The sequence below is a fragment of the Vulpes lagopus genome, chromosome 19 (assembly GCF_018345385.1).
Source record: "Vulpes lagopus strain Blue_001 chromosome 19, ASM1834538v1, whole genome shotgun sequence".
NCBI lineage: Eukaryota > Metazoa > Chordata > Mammalia > Carnivora > Canidae > Vulpes > Vulpes lagopus.
In genome coordinates, this window is record NC_054842.1 from 12,154,225 (window position 1) to 12,170,013 (window position 15,789).

The 15,789-nt window shown below is 45.7% G+C and overlaps 1 protein-coding gene across 2 annotated transcripts in view; it reads right to left on the reverse strand.

Moving 5' to 3' along the window:
- The window catches only part of CCDC13 (coiled-coil domain containing 13), a 53,586-nt gene that overhangs the window by 30,264 nt on the left and 7,533 nt on the right, over positions 1-15,789 (reverse strand). Inside the window, exons 2-5 of one of the 2 annotated variants that reach the window (XM_041734436.1) lie at positions 8,670-8,902; positions 6,393-6,541; positions 2,359-2,501; positions 709-798 (exon numbers count right to left, since the gene is read on the reverse strand). In XM_041734436.1, coding sequence (XP_041590370.1) covers positions 709-798; positions 2,359-2,501; positions 6,393-6,541; positions 8,670-8,890 — 603 coding nt within the window. In that variant the 5' untranslated portion in view covers positions 8,891-8,902. Of the gene's footprint in view, positions 1-708; positions 799-2,358; positions 2,502-6,392; positions 6,542-8,669; positions 8,903-15,789 lie in introns of those variants that run through there. The other variant, XM_041734437.1, reaches the window with a different exon arrangement.

Consider the following 15,789-nt stretch of genomic DNA (forward strand, 5'->3'; position numbering starts at 1 on the left):
TCCCTGTATGTCCAGGCTTTCTATGAAAACCCCTGGGGAGGCATTGTTCTTAAGACTCTGATGCTACCTACTATCTAGTGTGGGCTCCATGCCTTTCCCTGGTAGTCCACAGGGTCAGACTGCCTTCCGTTTTTGGAGCAGCAATTCCCATTTCCTGGGTTCAAGGCCCTACTCACTGGCTCAGTGGACTGGAATGTAGGAAATAAGCCGCCATTCCCAACAGTCACTTTTATTTTGTAGACTTGGAGTTCTAAAAAGGCAAGACTTCTCACAATATGAAATGTGCTCCCCACTGGCCCAACTAGGCTCAAGGAGCAGTAGTGAGCTCCTTGTCCCTGGGGTAAGTAAGAGGCTGGATATCTCCCCAGTGAGGATGCTGTAAGGGATGCTGCTGGGCCAAGAGTAGGAGGCCAGTTGGAGCAGGCCTTCCCTGCTGGTCCTGAAATTCTAGGGTTCCAGGGTCTCCCTCACTGGGGGCTGATCAGAGTTAGACCTTCTCTGGCCTCCCTGGGGGCATGCCTGGCCTCAAGCCACAGACTCGGTTACTATTCCCTGACAACCACTCTGAGGATGCTGCACTAGTGGGCACTGGCCAGGCAATGGGGTGGAGGCGGACCCCGAACAGAGGCGCCTACCCTCCCATAGAGGACAGGAGAGCCAGGCCCACAGCTGCCCCACAGACTCTCTAGCACAGAAGAGAACTCATACCATGGCTCTGTCTGCCGTCTGAGCCCTCGGCGCCTTGGCTCCCGCGTCGCTGGCCATCTTGGCTGGTAGCCTGGCCAGGGCCCTCTGCAGCTGAAAAGCAAACCTTGCACTTAATACTGGATCGTGCTTGGCAACTGTGGTGCCTGAGTGCAGTGCTCCCCTGCCACCGCTGGGCGTGTGCTTACTGGTTTCACTGGTTCAGCTCACTTTAGGACCATTAAGGGAAGAGCTCTGCCCTTCAAACTGCTCTGCGATGGGAGAGGGCCTAATTGATTGTCTGCCTCACTCCCCAGGCACACACCAGGATTCACTAACAGCTTAATACATAATACTGCAGCCATGGTCTGTATCCCAGAGTTCTACCCACAACCTGGGAGGTGTTATGTAAAGGGACGATGGACTTCGTGCAGTAGACAAGAAGACAGGGTCTGAGATGCTAAGAAACCTGCCACATGAGCTGATGGCCTATTGCCAAGCCCGGCACTTCATACAGACAGCCAACTGACCCTTTAAAAATTTCCCAACTGTTCACAGAAAGATAGACCATGTCTGATAAGGCCGGGGGTGGCCTGCCCTCCCACCTCTGACCTCACCTTGCTCCATTCTTGGCCACACAGGTTTCCTCTCAGACCTTCTTCCCCACTCAGGGACTTGGTGTCTGCTGGGCCCTCTGCTTGTGACCCCTTCCCACCCTCCAGGGACCCACTGTGTGTGCCCCCTCCTCTGAGAGGCCCTCGGTGCTGGATCTGCTTCTGAGGAGGCAAGGTCCATGCCTATCTTGCTCCCCAGTAGAGGGCCTGGCACAGAGCCTGAGATGGTTCTCAGACAGTTTGTTAAAGAGTAAAGAAGCTCTAATTTGATGCCCAGAATAACAACTAAGGACAATTCCAGAGGACAACAGAATTGGAATTGCAATGCAGCACCACCATGTGCTGTGTGACTCGAGAAAGCCCTCTAACCTCTCGGAGCTCCAGCCTCTTCAGCCCACATAAGGCAGCTAGGTTTTCTCTAGCATTCAGATTCCATTCCAGCTCCTATGGGACCATGAACTCCTTGGGTTGTGTCCTTGCCAGTTTGGGGCGGGGGAGGGTCTGTGACTAGCTGTGGGACGGCAGGGAGCAGCAGAAAGAGGAAGATGGGCAGAAGTGAGACCTACTGGTGGAGTGCGCTGGGCTCTAGCTTCACCTTAGCAAAGATCCCTGTTAATGTATGTAACAAACATTAATCTAGCATTTGCTACATGCCCAGCACTGCCGAAGCATTTTATATTATTGAGTCTCTTAATCCTCAGAAAAACCTTAGGGTGAGTACTATTATTACTGCCATGTGTCAGATGGAGGAAACTGAGGCACAGTGAGTTTATAACCTGCTCGAAGTCGCAAAGCATGTCAGTGATGGAGCTGCAGGCGGTCAGGCTCTGGGTCTGTGTCCTAACCACCATGATGGCTGCCTCTCCATGCCCTCTGACCTCTTGCTTCCTGACACACTTTCCCCCTCTCAGGACATGGCAAAGACTGAGGGACTCTTTGCACACGCTGACCCACAGGCCCTTCAGAAAGACCCAAAGCATCTAACTGTGGATCCCTCTTTGAGAGAGGTCCAGGGTCCTGGAAGTCCCCTCTAGAGGCAGGAATGACTAAGGCCCCTCACTTCCCGCTCCAGCTCCTGGATGCGATTGCTCAGCTGCTTCACTCTGGTTTTCGCACCCTCTGACTCTGCCGTCAGCACCCGGTTCTTTTTGGACAGCTCGACAATTTTGGTGGCAATCACATCCCCGGCCATACCAGCTGTCCCTATGATGAAGGAAACAGTAAGGTCAATGAAATGCACAGGCCCACACATCAAACTCATGCCACACTACCAATGGCCCCAGGGTTTTAAAAGCTGGAACACCCAGGCAAGGGCAGAGGCTCAGGGGAGTTATGACATACCTAGTCACCCTGAAACCCAACTCCCATGAATAGAAATGCAGCCACTCAGAAAATTATAAATTTTATTTCTATGGGATATAAGTTTATTGCCCCAATTCCTTCATGCCTTTCATGCCCTCCTCAGTGACAGGTTACACATCCACATCCTATGCTCTATGACTCTACTGTGCCCTCCAGGCAATAGGATATACTTCCTCAACCCTTCTATGCCTGCCTGACTCTGGCTCAGCCAATGACTTATTTGGCCAATCAGCTGTCAGCAGATAAGGCACAGGTAGAGGCTTGAGAAGCATTTGTGTAGTTAAATCCCCCTCTTTTTGCTCATGCCATCTCCACAAGAAGAACACAGCTAGGCCAGCTGGCTGGTCCCAGGAAGAGGAAGAGAAAAGTGGCACATAGCTGAACCACCCTAGCTAGGCCTGGCCTAGGTCTGCCAAGCCCCAATTAACCCCAGAGGTTTGAGCTCAATACATGCTTCTTGCTGAATGCTGCTGACATTATGTGGTGGTTTCTTGCACAGAGTTTTGTGGTGATACCTAACTAGTACAAATGCAAGCATCCATTTAGTATGTATTTATTGGGCTTCATGAAGGGTTGGATACTCTCTGTATTAGGGATTCAATGGTGCATAAAAAAGATTTATAGAGTTTACATTCTAGCCAGGGAGATAGATAATAAAAAACAAATAAATATGTATTCCAGTGTCCAGGAAGACTACGTGCTATGAAGTAAAAGAAAGCTGGACAAGAGAATGAAAGGGATAGGTGAGGGATCCCTGGGTGGCACAGTGGTTTGGCGCCTGCCTTTGGCTCAGGGCGCGATCCTGAAGACTCGGGATCGAATCCCACATCGGGCTCCCGGTGCATTGAGCCTGCTTCTCCCTCTGCCCGGGTAGCTCAGTGGTTTAGCGCCGCCTACAGCCCAGGGCGTGATCCTGGAGACCTAGGATGGAGCTCCTTGCATAGAGCCTGCTTCTCCCTCTGCCTGTGTCTCTGCCTCTCAGTATCTCTCTCTCTCTCTCCCCCTGCTTTCATGAATAAATAAATAAAATCTTAAAAAAAAAAAAAAGAAAGGGATAGGTGACACTATTTTAGACTGAGTGGTCAGGAAAAGCCTATCTGAGGAGGTATGTATGAACAGAGACCTGGATGAATGAAGTGAAGGAGAAAGCCATCAAGAAGAGTGTTCCCAACTGGGAAGAACACTCTAAGAGGAGGACACAGCAAGTGCAAAGGTCCAGAGGCAGGAACATGTTTGGAGTATCTAAGACCATCAAGCAGGGCAGAGTAGCTGGAACACAGTGGACAAGGGCAGGAGGCTGTGGAAGAGGTGGCTGGAAGGGTGTGAATGTGGGAAACTGAGTGGTGTGGGGCTATGCAGATAGCAGCCCAGGAGACTGCCTGGCTAGCCTTAGAGTCCCCTGTCCATTTGTGCAACAGCATGTCTGGTCAGATGGTCTGCAAGTTCTCTGAATGCTTCTGACACTCCAGGAGTGGGTAACTGGCAGAGACACCTGCCTAGTCCTGCTTTTTAATACGACTGTCATGAGCCTCATAACAGCCTGGGAGTGACAAGTGGTGGAAGTAAATAGGCAGGCTAGATGGTTTTCAAACTGACTCAGCCCAGGCTTGCTGCTGCTAGCCTGGGCCAGGCAGTGAGTAGAGAAACTGGGAGCAACTATCCTTGGCCACCTCCTATCTGCTGGAGATGTTGGGGATGCTTCAAGAGGAAGGGCTCAGAACATGGGGATGGAAACCATATCTAGAAGTACACATGGTCCAGCCATGAGTTTTCTGGGTTATGTTTTCCTTCCAGGAATCAAAAATCCTGGAACTAGAGGTAATGAAGAGGTCCAAGAGAGGCCTTTTCTAGTCTAAAGGGCAGGAAGGGGTACTCAGAGAAAACAAGAAAAATCTGTTTTTTTCCCCCCAAGCCCTACTCTTAAAACTTTAACCCCATGATGGCGGGGGGGGGGGGAGCAGTGGATGGGTAAGCACAAAAATGCTAAGTATGTGGGTAAATATAATAGACTACTTTTGTCTCCTTAGGTTACCCTATGTGTAATGGTTGAGAGCAAATATTATAACATTGTCTATTGAGATTTTCAATACATAGATATATAAAACATAGACATCTAAAAGCTGGGGGACCGATATGGTGGTTGTTTCTTCATTCCACTTGAAGTGGTAAAATATTAATTCTAAGTAGACTGTGAAAAGTTATATAATTTGTGATCAACTTAGCAATCACTAAAAAATCGTACAAAGAAATATCATACGGAGAAATACCGTCTAAAAAAAAATTAAAGCCATCACTAAAAATCCAGCTAAAGGAAAACCAGTCTGTCAGAGGCCTGTCACTTGTGGCCTGGTCTATAAACATGGGCCAGGCAGTCAGACTTTTCTCTTTCAAACGTGACATTGGAAATTAGAAATGGGGACCTCACAGCAAGGAGTGGATTCTAAGGGGTCTTGAGGAAGAGTTAGGGCTGGCAATCAGACAAGACCATGAGCAAGTAGGCAGAGACCAGGAGAGAGCATGGGACAGGCTAGGCAAGAGCGAGTAGCCCTCAGGCCCCAGTCTCCCAGGATGAGGAAGCATCTCCTGCTCCCTTCCCTGGAGCCCATCAGCTTCTGCTGAATGTCAAGCTGCCCTTATTCATCTAAACCCAAGCCAGGCTGGGTGTGTTTCTATGCCTCACAAGTCCCTCTCCTCAGTGTGGTTTTTGTTTTAGATAGAAAAGGCCAAAGAATGGAGGGAGAACACAATAGGCTACCAAGGGCTTTTAGGATACCAAATTGCCTCTCTCTCTCTCTCTCTGTGACTAACATAAATAAAAATTAAAAAAATAAAAAAAATTAAAAAAAAAGGATACCAAATTCTCTTGCTTTTTAACTCTGTACTGGTGCTTTGCATGCACCTACCCTTAAAGACACTGGCTCTCAGAGGCAGGGAGGGATGCTCTGACAGATGCCAGCTGAGGCCCATTGGTATCTGTGATTCATTACACCAGCTTTCTGGTTTAGTCAGCTACCTGGGAATTACTCAATGGGTGTATGTGGAACAGAGGACAATCAGGGCCAAGGTCCCCACCACAGCTGCGGGGCCAAGGTCTAGCTCATAACCACAGAGCCAATGTCCAGCTCACACCCACAAAGCTAAGGTCATCCTCAGGTCCATAGGGCTGACCGACATCCCTACCAACAAAGCCAAAGTCCAGCCCAGACCTGAAGGGCCAAGCCTCACGCTACACCCTACTGAGTCCTAGGAAATCCCCTCAACACAGCTACCTTCCCTGTCTCAACCATTTTTCTGAAGCAGCAAGTGCTGTAGAGTGAATGCCTACTTCCACTGTGGCTTTTTCACATCCACAATACAATGTCTGAGCCAGAGCAGCAGGATAAAAGGGACCTTGCTGGTTTGTCAACACGCAGTGAGTGAGCATCCATGGCGAACCCCTGTCGTGAGTCCTAGCTGGGTTACCAACACTACCCAGAAAGCCTGCCCACTGTCCCTGCTATTCTTGCACTCCCATTTCCTGGCATGCTGGCTTCCTCAGCCTGTTCTCTTCCTCCACCCTCTCCTTCATTTCCAGAACTTATCTGGACAAGCCTGACCGCAGCTGACCCTTGGCACTCTCTCAAGCACCTACCCTCTGGAACCTGCTGTTTGCTCTGCCCGGAAGGCTCCATGGCAGCTGGGACAGCTACGTGGAACTCAGGGCAGGCACTGTCACAGCAAGGGTGGAGCTACCTGTGAAGGCAAATCTGTCATCTTCTATTTTCTTTTTGAGATGTTTGATTTCAAAATCCCTTTCCTTCAGCAGCTTATACAATCGCCCGTTTTCATCTACCGTCTCCCTGAGCTGCTCTCGAAGGTGTGCAATCTCATCTTCAAGCATCCTACAAGGGCAAACGCAGAATTACAGGGACCAGTGGGTGGGAGTCAGGTTTGTTGTATCTGGTTAGACACTAGGTGGTGATAAGAACAGTCTGTATGAAATAGAAAATGTCAATGAGCAGATTTTAACACACTGTTCTCAAAACTGAGTGACTATGAACACATGCACAAACACACACACACACACACACACACACACGAAAGGACACAAAAAGTTTGAATAACATTGTTTACTACAGGCTTAGGAGAGGGCTATAAAACCAACTACCTCTCTCCAAGAATTCATATTCCTTCAAGCATCCACAGAACATGGATACAAATGTATTATATTATAGGTCACAAAGGCAATCTTAGCAAATTCCACAGCGTGGACATCATACAGGCCATTTTCTTTAATGGCAATTGACTAAAATTAGAAATCATACTAAAAAGGTAGCAAAAAATAAAATAAAAATGCAACCCCCCAAATCCATCATTTGTTTGAGACTAAAAAAACCCATACTCCTAAATTGCTTAGGGTTGAGAAGAAATCGTAACGTGTATTATGAAATATTTAGAATAAACTGAGTGCAGCGGTGATATACATCAAAGTTTGTGAAATGCACCTAAAGTGATACTTGGACATTTATAGTTGTAACTATATATATACATATATATATATGTATGTATATATATAACTATATACATATGTATATATATAACTATATAAACTATATATAAACTATATATATAGTATAGATATAACTATATATAAACTATATATAAACTGTATATATATAGTATAGATATAACTATATATATAAACTGTATATATATATATACTGTATGTGTATATACACATACAGTTAAGGCTAGGCCTCTGGGTAAACCTGATAGAAAATCAGAGCAGGTGCTGTGGTTTTTTTTATTATGAGTCGTCTTGCCAGGCTCTCTTCAGCCCTTTAAAACATGAGAAACACGTGGTTGATGGGTCTGTGATCACTTCTACTGTGAGGCACGGAACGGACTCCCTAGGGACAGGTGTGCGGGGGGGGGGGGGGGGGGGGGGGAGTACAGAAGTTAGAGGGAACAATAATTATTAGGAAAGCTGATATTATCATTATCATCATCATTTTTTTAAAAGTAGATTCCATGCCAGGCACAGAACCCAATGTGGGGCTTGAACTCCTGACCCTGAGATCAAGACCTGAGCCAAAATCAAGAGTTGGATGCTTAACTGACCGAGCCACCAGTCAGTTGTTATTCTACCAAAGGCTAAAGTCTCCATCAATTCTGGTTTCTCTGATTTGAGGAAAGATCATTGAGAAATAGGCCTGGGGTTAATTTAGAGCTAATATTTAGGAGTCATGGGGACTTTTTCCATTTTTGAGCAGCCTGTATGTTTTTCTCAATTAGCATTTTTTAGTAGAATATTTTGAAAATTGAGAAACCAGAAAAAGTAGAATCTGAAAATGGAGAAGGTAGATTCTGGGCCAAACCAGAAGCAAAGAGACAGCTCAACAAGTATTGTGGGTTTTTTGTTTTTGTTTTTACTAGCAGAGAATTTTTTATCAATATAACCTTCTTCTTCTAATAACAAGTATAAATCAACATGGATCTGTGATATTGTTGGATTTAGAGCAAAATGAGAAGATTCTGGACTCCTTACAACCGTTTCACCAACTGTGAAAGACCAAGGGACCCATCAAGAAATCTTTACACAGGTATGTTTATGGGTGGTCAGGGAAGGGAAATGGCATAGGAGAATGATCCCAGATGACAATTAGGAGCAATGATAATTTAAGACCCATCAGAGTTAGACAGCCAGCTCCTCAGAAACCCAAACACGATTTTCATGAAAGAGAAGCTGAATAAGAAAATTCAAGTGAATAAACTACACTCTGATGAGTTTCAAATTTTCCATTTGACTTTAAATGATTTTTAAATACAGTTCATATCAAATCATATCCACCGGAACACAGCTCTATCAGATGCAATTCCTCAGTAACCACCTCTGTGTCAAACCTCTGTGGCTCAACTTATAAACACATCTAGTCAACGTGAATGCCCAGCCATCTGTGATCAGCTCTCTCTCTCTCACCTCCCCTACCTCCCTCCAGTGCTCCTGGGGGAGTTCATACTTGCATTTACCTCTGCTCAAAGCTGTTTTTTGAGTTTTGCTCCCCAGCTTGGAGAAGGCTGAAGCCATCGGAGATCTTCAAGGGCTCTTTTTGGTCATCGACTTTGATTTTGAGGCTCAGTTCTTTTTCCTTCTGTCTCTCCATCTGCTTCTGTAACCTTTTGTGCTGCATCTCCTGCATGGCCTTGAACTGGAGCCGCAAGGTGTCCTGTGTGCCTTCATCTGCTGCCATCGTGCCCCAGGCCTAGGAAAAGAAGCCTGCACTGAAGCAAACCCCACCAAGTACACATTTCCCAAGATTACTCTGCACACAGTTAGTCCTGTCTACAGCCTCCAAGTCTGGAGTACCCTGAGTATCTTTGTGTGTGTCCATAAAGAAGCTCAGAAGACCCAACCTTACCTCGAATCCCCTGAAAGCCAAAGCTGAGCTGAGCATCCTCCTCAGCCTTGAATATGCCACCAGACTGCAGATGGCATCAGAATACTCCTCATTGCTCAGACTCAACACTGCCTTTTCCTGTCTCTAAAAACACTCTCTCATAGATGGCTCTCATCTATGGCTGGATATTAGACTCTCCTAGGAGCCCCTAAAATATAGCTTGGGCACATCCTTGGACCAATTAAATCCCAATTTCTAGGAGTGGGATTCAGACATGACTACTTTTTAAATTTTCGGTATAATTTACACATGGTAAAATGCATATGTCCTGAGTATACAGCTCAGTGAATCTTTACATAAGTATACATCCCTATGGTGACCACCCAGATCAAGGTATGGGGTATTCCTGTTCCCCCGCAGGCTATCTTGTGCCCTCTCCAGGCAGTTATCTCCCCTCCCCCAAGTAATCACTGTTTTGACCTCTGCCATTAAAGATGAGTTTTGTTTTCTTTTTAATCAGCTCTATTGAAGTATAATTCATTGACGATCAAATGTGCCATTTTATGTGTGGAAATGAGCCTTAACAAATACATATACTTGTGTAAACCACCACCACCATCATTGTAGAACATTTCTTTCACACCAAAAAAGTTCCTTTGTGCCCCTGTGTACTCCCAATCCCAGGCAAACTCCTATCTGCTTTTGGTCACTCAGTTTTTGCCTTTCCTAGAATTTCATATGATTGGAATCATATAGTAGGAAGTCTGTGGTTTCTTTTTGTTTTGTTCTGTGTTTTGTTTTGCTCTTGTGTGTGTGTGTGTGCGTGCACATACACACATGCTTAGTACTACCTTCTAGAGATTCTCCATGTTGTTGCACGCATCATTAATTCATTCCTGTTTATTATTGGTAGTATCATAGGCTGTTCATACATTCACCTGTTACTGGACACCTGAGCTGTTTCTGTTGTCAGCTCTTATGGATAAAGCTGCTATAACATTCACATATAAGAAAGTCTTTGTGTGAGCATATGTTTTTAATTTCCCTTAGGTAAATACATAGAAGTGGAATGCCAGGTTATATGCTAAAATTTATGTTAGTTATATAAGAAACTGCTAAATTGTTTTCTAGAGTAGCTGCAACATTTTCCATTCCTACCAGCAGTGTATTGAGAGTTCCAGTTGCGCCACATCCCTGCCAGCACTTGTAGGGTCAGTCTCAATTTTAGTTTTTCTAGTGAGCTCTCAATGGTTTCAATTTGCATTTCCCTGATGTCAAATTATATTGCGCATCTTTTCATGGGCTTACTGGCCATTTGCATATCTTCTTTTAGGACATGTCATATTTTTTACCCATTTTAAAATTGCGTTGCCAGCTTATTATTGAGAGGTCAGAGTTCCTTATACATTCTGGGTGGTTTGTCTACTTTTCAACTTCAGATAAACAGAATAATAAAGCACAGACACTGGAATTTTTAAATGGTCACCACATGATTTTAAAGTGTAGCAAGTGTTAAGCAACTCTGCCTTAAGCCAAACTGAAGTCACATCATCCACCCACCATCTAACTAGTCATAAATCTTCTTGATTCTCCATAAATGTCTTCACATTTGCCCCCATATTTCCAGCCCCACTGTATACCACTCTCACTATCATGCTCATGGCCACCTCTGGGCCTTTGCACTTGCCATTCTCTCTCTCCGTAGAATGTCCTCCCACTGCTCTCCTGGCTGAGGATGTCAACTTCACTCACTTTTCTCAAATGTCACCTTATCAGAGAGGCCTCTACACCATTCTCTTACAGAAAGCTTTCTCTCACTCCCCATGCCCCTTACCCTGTGGTATCTTCATCCACAGCACTTAGCTTCACCTGACACAGTATATGTTTGTTGATTGCTTCTCTCCCTGTCTGCCAGGCTTTTAATGGCAGGCACCACGTGATGTTCACTCTTGGGCCCTCAGTGCCTAGAATGGGGTCTATCAGTGAATATTACACAGTAGCAGGCATGAAATGAGTGAACTAATGGCAGATGGTTCTGTTCCCAGGACTGCTCAGCAGGTCCCTATTGCACTGGCTGCCCTCTCCCTCTTTCCCCCACACTTACAGTCTAGCTTGCATTGGTCAAGGGACTACTTTCTTTAAAGCACAGCTCTGAGCCTGACATACCCCAGCACCAAATAGCCTCACTAGATGCCCATTAGCCATGAGACCAAGTCCAAAGGCATTAAAGGCTTTAGGGGATTAAGCCTCTGTCTCTCCTTCCAGCCTATTGTCCCTTGTGCTCCTCTGTCCCTATCTGTCCCGCTCCCCTAGACTTAAACCTTGCTGATTCCCCTGGCCCTGCACAAACAGCATACCCTTTCCTGACCCTCCAGGAAGAAAATGCTCCCTGCATCTACACCTCTCCACTATACTTACCTCCACCCTGCCCACAGGGGTGATCCGAGCCTATACCTGGGGCTTCTCAAATCTGTCTCGATAACAAATCTCTAGGGATACAATCTACAAGTACTGATGTGCAGGCCCCAGCCCTGGAGGATTCAATCTAATTGGTTTGGAGTGGAGACCAGGCATGGGGCTGTGTTAGTGCTGCCCAACTGGCTGGGATGTACTGAGGACTGAGCCTGCTGTCTGACCCTTGAGCCTGTTGCATTAAAAGAGGAGCTAGTGTTACCTTGGAATTCCTTACCAGGTAGCTGGACCCGTAAGAGGAACTGTGTGCAGTAAAGAATTAAGTCATCAAGTCTGGGTTGTCCCCACCCTGCACATTCCAAAGAAAGATTTGACCCTTGACCTGCTCCTAGAAGGTAACCTCTAAGTCTTTGGTATATCCTTCCTGGCAACAATGCCCTTCTTTACCTGGGGGACTTGGGCCACTAACAGACACTGGATGGTCTATGCTAACAATGTGATTTTATGATGGGGGCCTTGGGCCACGCTGTGTATCAGCTTGACTTCTAGAGGGGTGGGTAATTGAGTGACTAAGGTCAGTCACACAGGTGTGGCTGACTGCCTGTGTGGCTGACCTGCAGTAAAACCCCTGGACCCCAAGGCTTGAGTGAGCTTCCCTGGCAGGCAATGCTCCACATGTGTTGTCATGCTCTATTCTAGGAGAAGCAAGCACTGTTCTTGAGACCCCACTAGGAGAGGGCAACTGGAACCTTGTGCCTTGGTCTCCTGGACTCTGATCAATGTGCCTTTTTCCTTTGTTGATTTTAATCTGTACCTTTTGTCATAATTAACTGTATAAGAGATTTTCTGAATTTTGTAATTAATTTAATTAATAGTAATTAATTTAATTCTATCAAATAGTGGAAACTGAGGATAGTCTTGGGAACCCTCAAATTACAGGAACCCCTGGACACCTTTGCTGAATATGTGATAGCCATAGATAAGTCTCTATTCAGACTGTATTAAACAAGCAGACAGACAAACAAAAGGGCTTTAATTGGGAGTCACATAGGCATGGCTGAATGCCTGTGGGGTTGACCTTAGTCATTCAATTTCCCAATCCATCTTTTGGGACACCCAGGTATATAATATAACTTAACAATTGGACTCAATGTTATAAACAGGCAAATCAGACTTTTTCTGTAAAGAGTCAGATAGTAAATATTTTAGGCTTGGTGGGCCATATGGTTTCTGTTGCAAGTATTATACTCTGCTGTTGCAGCAGAAAGTAGCACTAGATAAGCCGGAAATGAGTGGGTGTGGCTGTGTTCCAATAAAACTTTATTACAAAAACAGGCAGTGGGCTAGATTTGGACTATGGGCCTTAGCTTGCCAACCCAATTTAGGGGAATTTCACCTAAAAAGGGAGTCTTGAGATTGAAGAAAACCCTACTGAGCCAATTATTTGAAAATGTAACTAAAGAGTTTAAAAATAAATTTATCCCGTGATTCCCTATTTTTGTAGGTTATAAGAAGGGACAGTCATATACTTCATTTTCCAAATTGGGTCACCTTGGAGAATGAAAGGAAGAGCTATTAATAATCATTCTGGGTCAACTTGGAGGCTGTGACTAGCATATAAAGCAGCAATTTCCACTCCTGCGACACACTGGAACCACCTGAGGAGCTTTAAAGATACTGGTGCCTGGGTCCCACACCCAGAGCTTCTGATGTCATTGGTCAGGCCGCAGCCTGGGTGTTGGACACTGCTTGTCCGGGTTACTGTACAAGTAGCCTGGCCCTGGGGTTCAGGGTGAACTTGGCTCTGTGTGGGTCTAGAGTGTTTCTAGACCTCTTTGGGCCTCAATCCCTCTTCAGTAAGCAAGAAATGATGACAGGGAGGCCATAGATGTGCTGTGAGGGCCAAATGCAAAGTGAGGGTGGTGTGTTTGTGTGTGTGTGTGTGTGTGTGTGTGTTTGTGTGTGTGTGGATATTTTGTCAGCTATGCATTGTAAGGAACAAAATATTTTTTTCTCACTTCCTGGTGGTCTCTCTTAGGTAATCCCTTTCTCCTCCACTTGCCCCGCACTCAGATGCTCCCTGTCCCTCACAGTCATTCTTATGACCCATCAGCAGAAAGCTTTCCCTGGGTTCTGGGCCTACAGTGACCCAGCCCCATGACATGGCTGCCTCTAGCCCCCCCAGCCACTCTTTCATATGACAAGGTCAACTCCTATGTACCTTATCTCCTGCCTGCTCACCCCAGTACCCTCCTGGTGCCCCTCATGTCTCTGGCTGCCTGGTTCTTATCTTGTTACCTCTGATCTATACTGCACATGACCATTTGGGACCTTTCTAAAACCAGATATAAGTGGGTCCTATCTCTCCAAGACCCTGCCAGGACTCACAGAGGGCAATCTGGCTCGCCCAAGGGTGGCATTCATCCCACATTTTTATTTATTTAACTTTCACAGAATGCACTATAAGGATTTGAATTTGTTGGCAACATTCAAAGATCTGTAGATTTCAATTAAATCCAGATTTCCAGTTTCTTTTTTTTTAAAGTTTACAAGTCTGGCCATGCTGGGTTCATAGCCTTGCATGAATAGCAGCTGCTGGACAGAGAGAGTTCCCCCTGGGCAGGCCAAGCTCTTTCAACTCAACACCATCCCTACCTACTCACTCCCAGATGCTGCAGCCAGCACATCAGCTGCCTGGTATCATTGCTTGTAAATGCTGTTCTTTCTCTTATAACTGCTGGATTCACCTCCTTTCATTCTCCATCAGTCTTGGCACATGTTTAGGTTTGTGACTCCTCCTAATGTTCAAGCCTGAGGCATCTCAGAGACATGCTTCAGCTACTCTACCATCCTGGGATGCCTTCCTCCCCAGGCTTTATCCCCCTGACCCCTTCCAGTTCCCCTAAACTCCTGGTTAGCCTTTAGGATTCCCCTGGGGGCACTCTGTGGACTCCCTAGACTCCTCTGGGTGTCCCTTAATCACTAAGCTTACCCCAATGTATTATAATTATTATCTATGACTTTGTTTCTATTCCTTCCTTTTACTAAGAGGACTCTTGAGGGTAGAGGTCTCATGTCTTATTTTTTAATTCTCAGTATCTTGCTAAGAATGGGCCTCCAATTATTTGTAGAATTGTCATTGAATGAATGTAGCAGGTGCTCAATGATGAAGCAGAAAAAAGGAATGAATGATACAGACAACAAACTGACGGTTGTGAGAGGAGGGGGTAGATGGCGGCCAAATTGGGTGAAGGGAAGTAGGAGGTATAGACTTCCAGTTATGGAACGAAAAAGTCGGGATGAAAGGTACAGCTCAGGGAATATAGACAGTGATATTTTGATAGTGCTGTATGGTAACAGATGGTGGCTATGCCCTCGGTGGTGAGCACAGCATAACATATAGAGTTGTCAAATCACTATATTGTACACCTGAAATGAATGTTACATTGTACCAACTATACTTAAATTTTTAAAAAAAACTTAAAAAAATGAATGACTGAGTTTTTTTTTCTTTTTTTTATTCCTGATGTGTACTTGAAGTCTCCAGGGGAACAGGTACTTCTCAGATACACACTGTTTCCTGGGAAAATTAATTTATGCTTCAGTTTCCTCATCTGTAAAATGGGTTGATAATCATTATATACTTCACAGAGTGGACATGAGGAGTAAATGAAAGAATGCATGAAAACTGTGTGCTACAGCACCTGGCACAGAAGCACTCCTGACCGTTTAGCTCTTATTATTGCTCTCCTCATATGAAACGGGGTGTCCAAATGGGGTGTCCTCAAACCAATCAAGCCTGTGGGAGACAGCATGTCTTCACTGACAGGGCACCTTTGGTCTCCATCAGTCCCCAGGCCATTGCTCTGTGCTATGCCGGCCACCAGTGGGGATTTGGATGTTGTTGGTCCAGGCTGTGGCCTGGGCATCTATTTTTAAGGTTTCCCAGGTAAGTCTATTGATGAGTTAGGCCTGAGAATAAGGGGAGATAAGTGGTCTGAGAGGCTCAGGAGACCTGCAGGAAAGGTAGCATCCCAGTCAGCCTGAAGCTGAGTGCTAAAGAAACGGGCTTGGGGTGGGATGCCAGGAGTTAGGGGGGCAGAGGGCTGTCCTGCCAGAAAAAGAACATTTGCAGAGAGAATATGATGAGTGTGGGGAACTGAGAAAGGCTCAGGATGGCCAGAGGGCAGGGCAGAGGTTTGGGGAGGGACTGGAAAAAAGGCCTTATCTGGCCCAACTAAGGAGCCTGAACTTCATCTTGAGGATGTTGGGGATGTTTGGAGGGTGCAGACAGGATCACATTTACATTTTACAAAGCTGGAGGCAAAGAAGCCTAGATG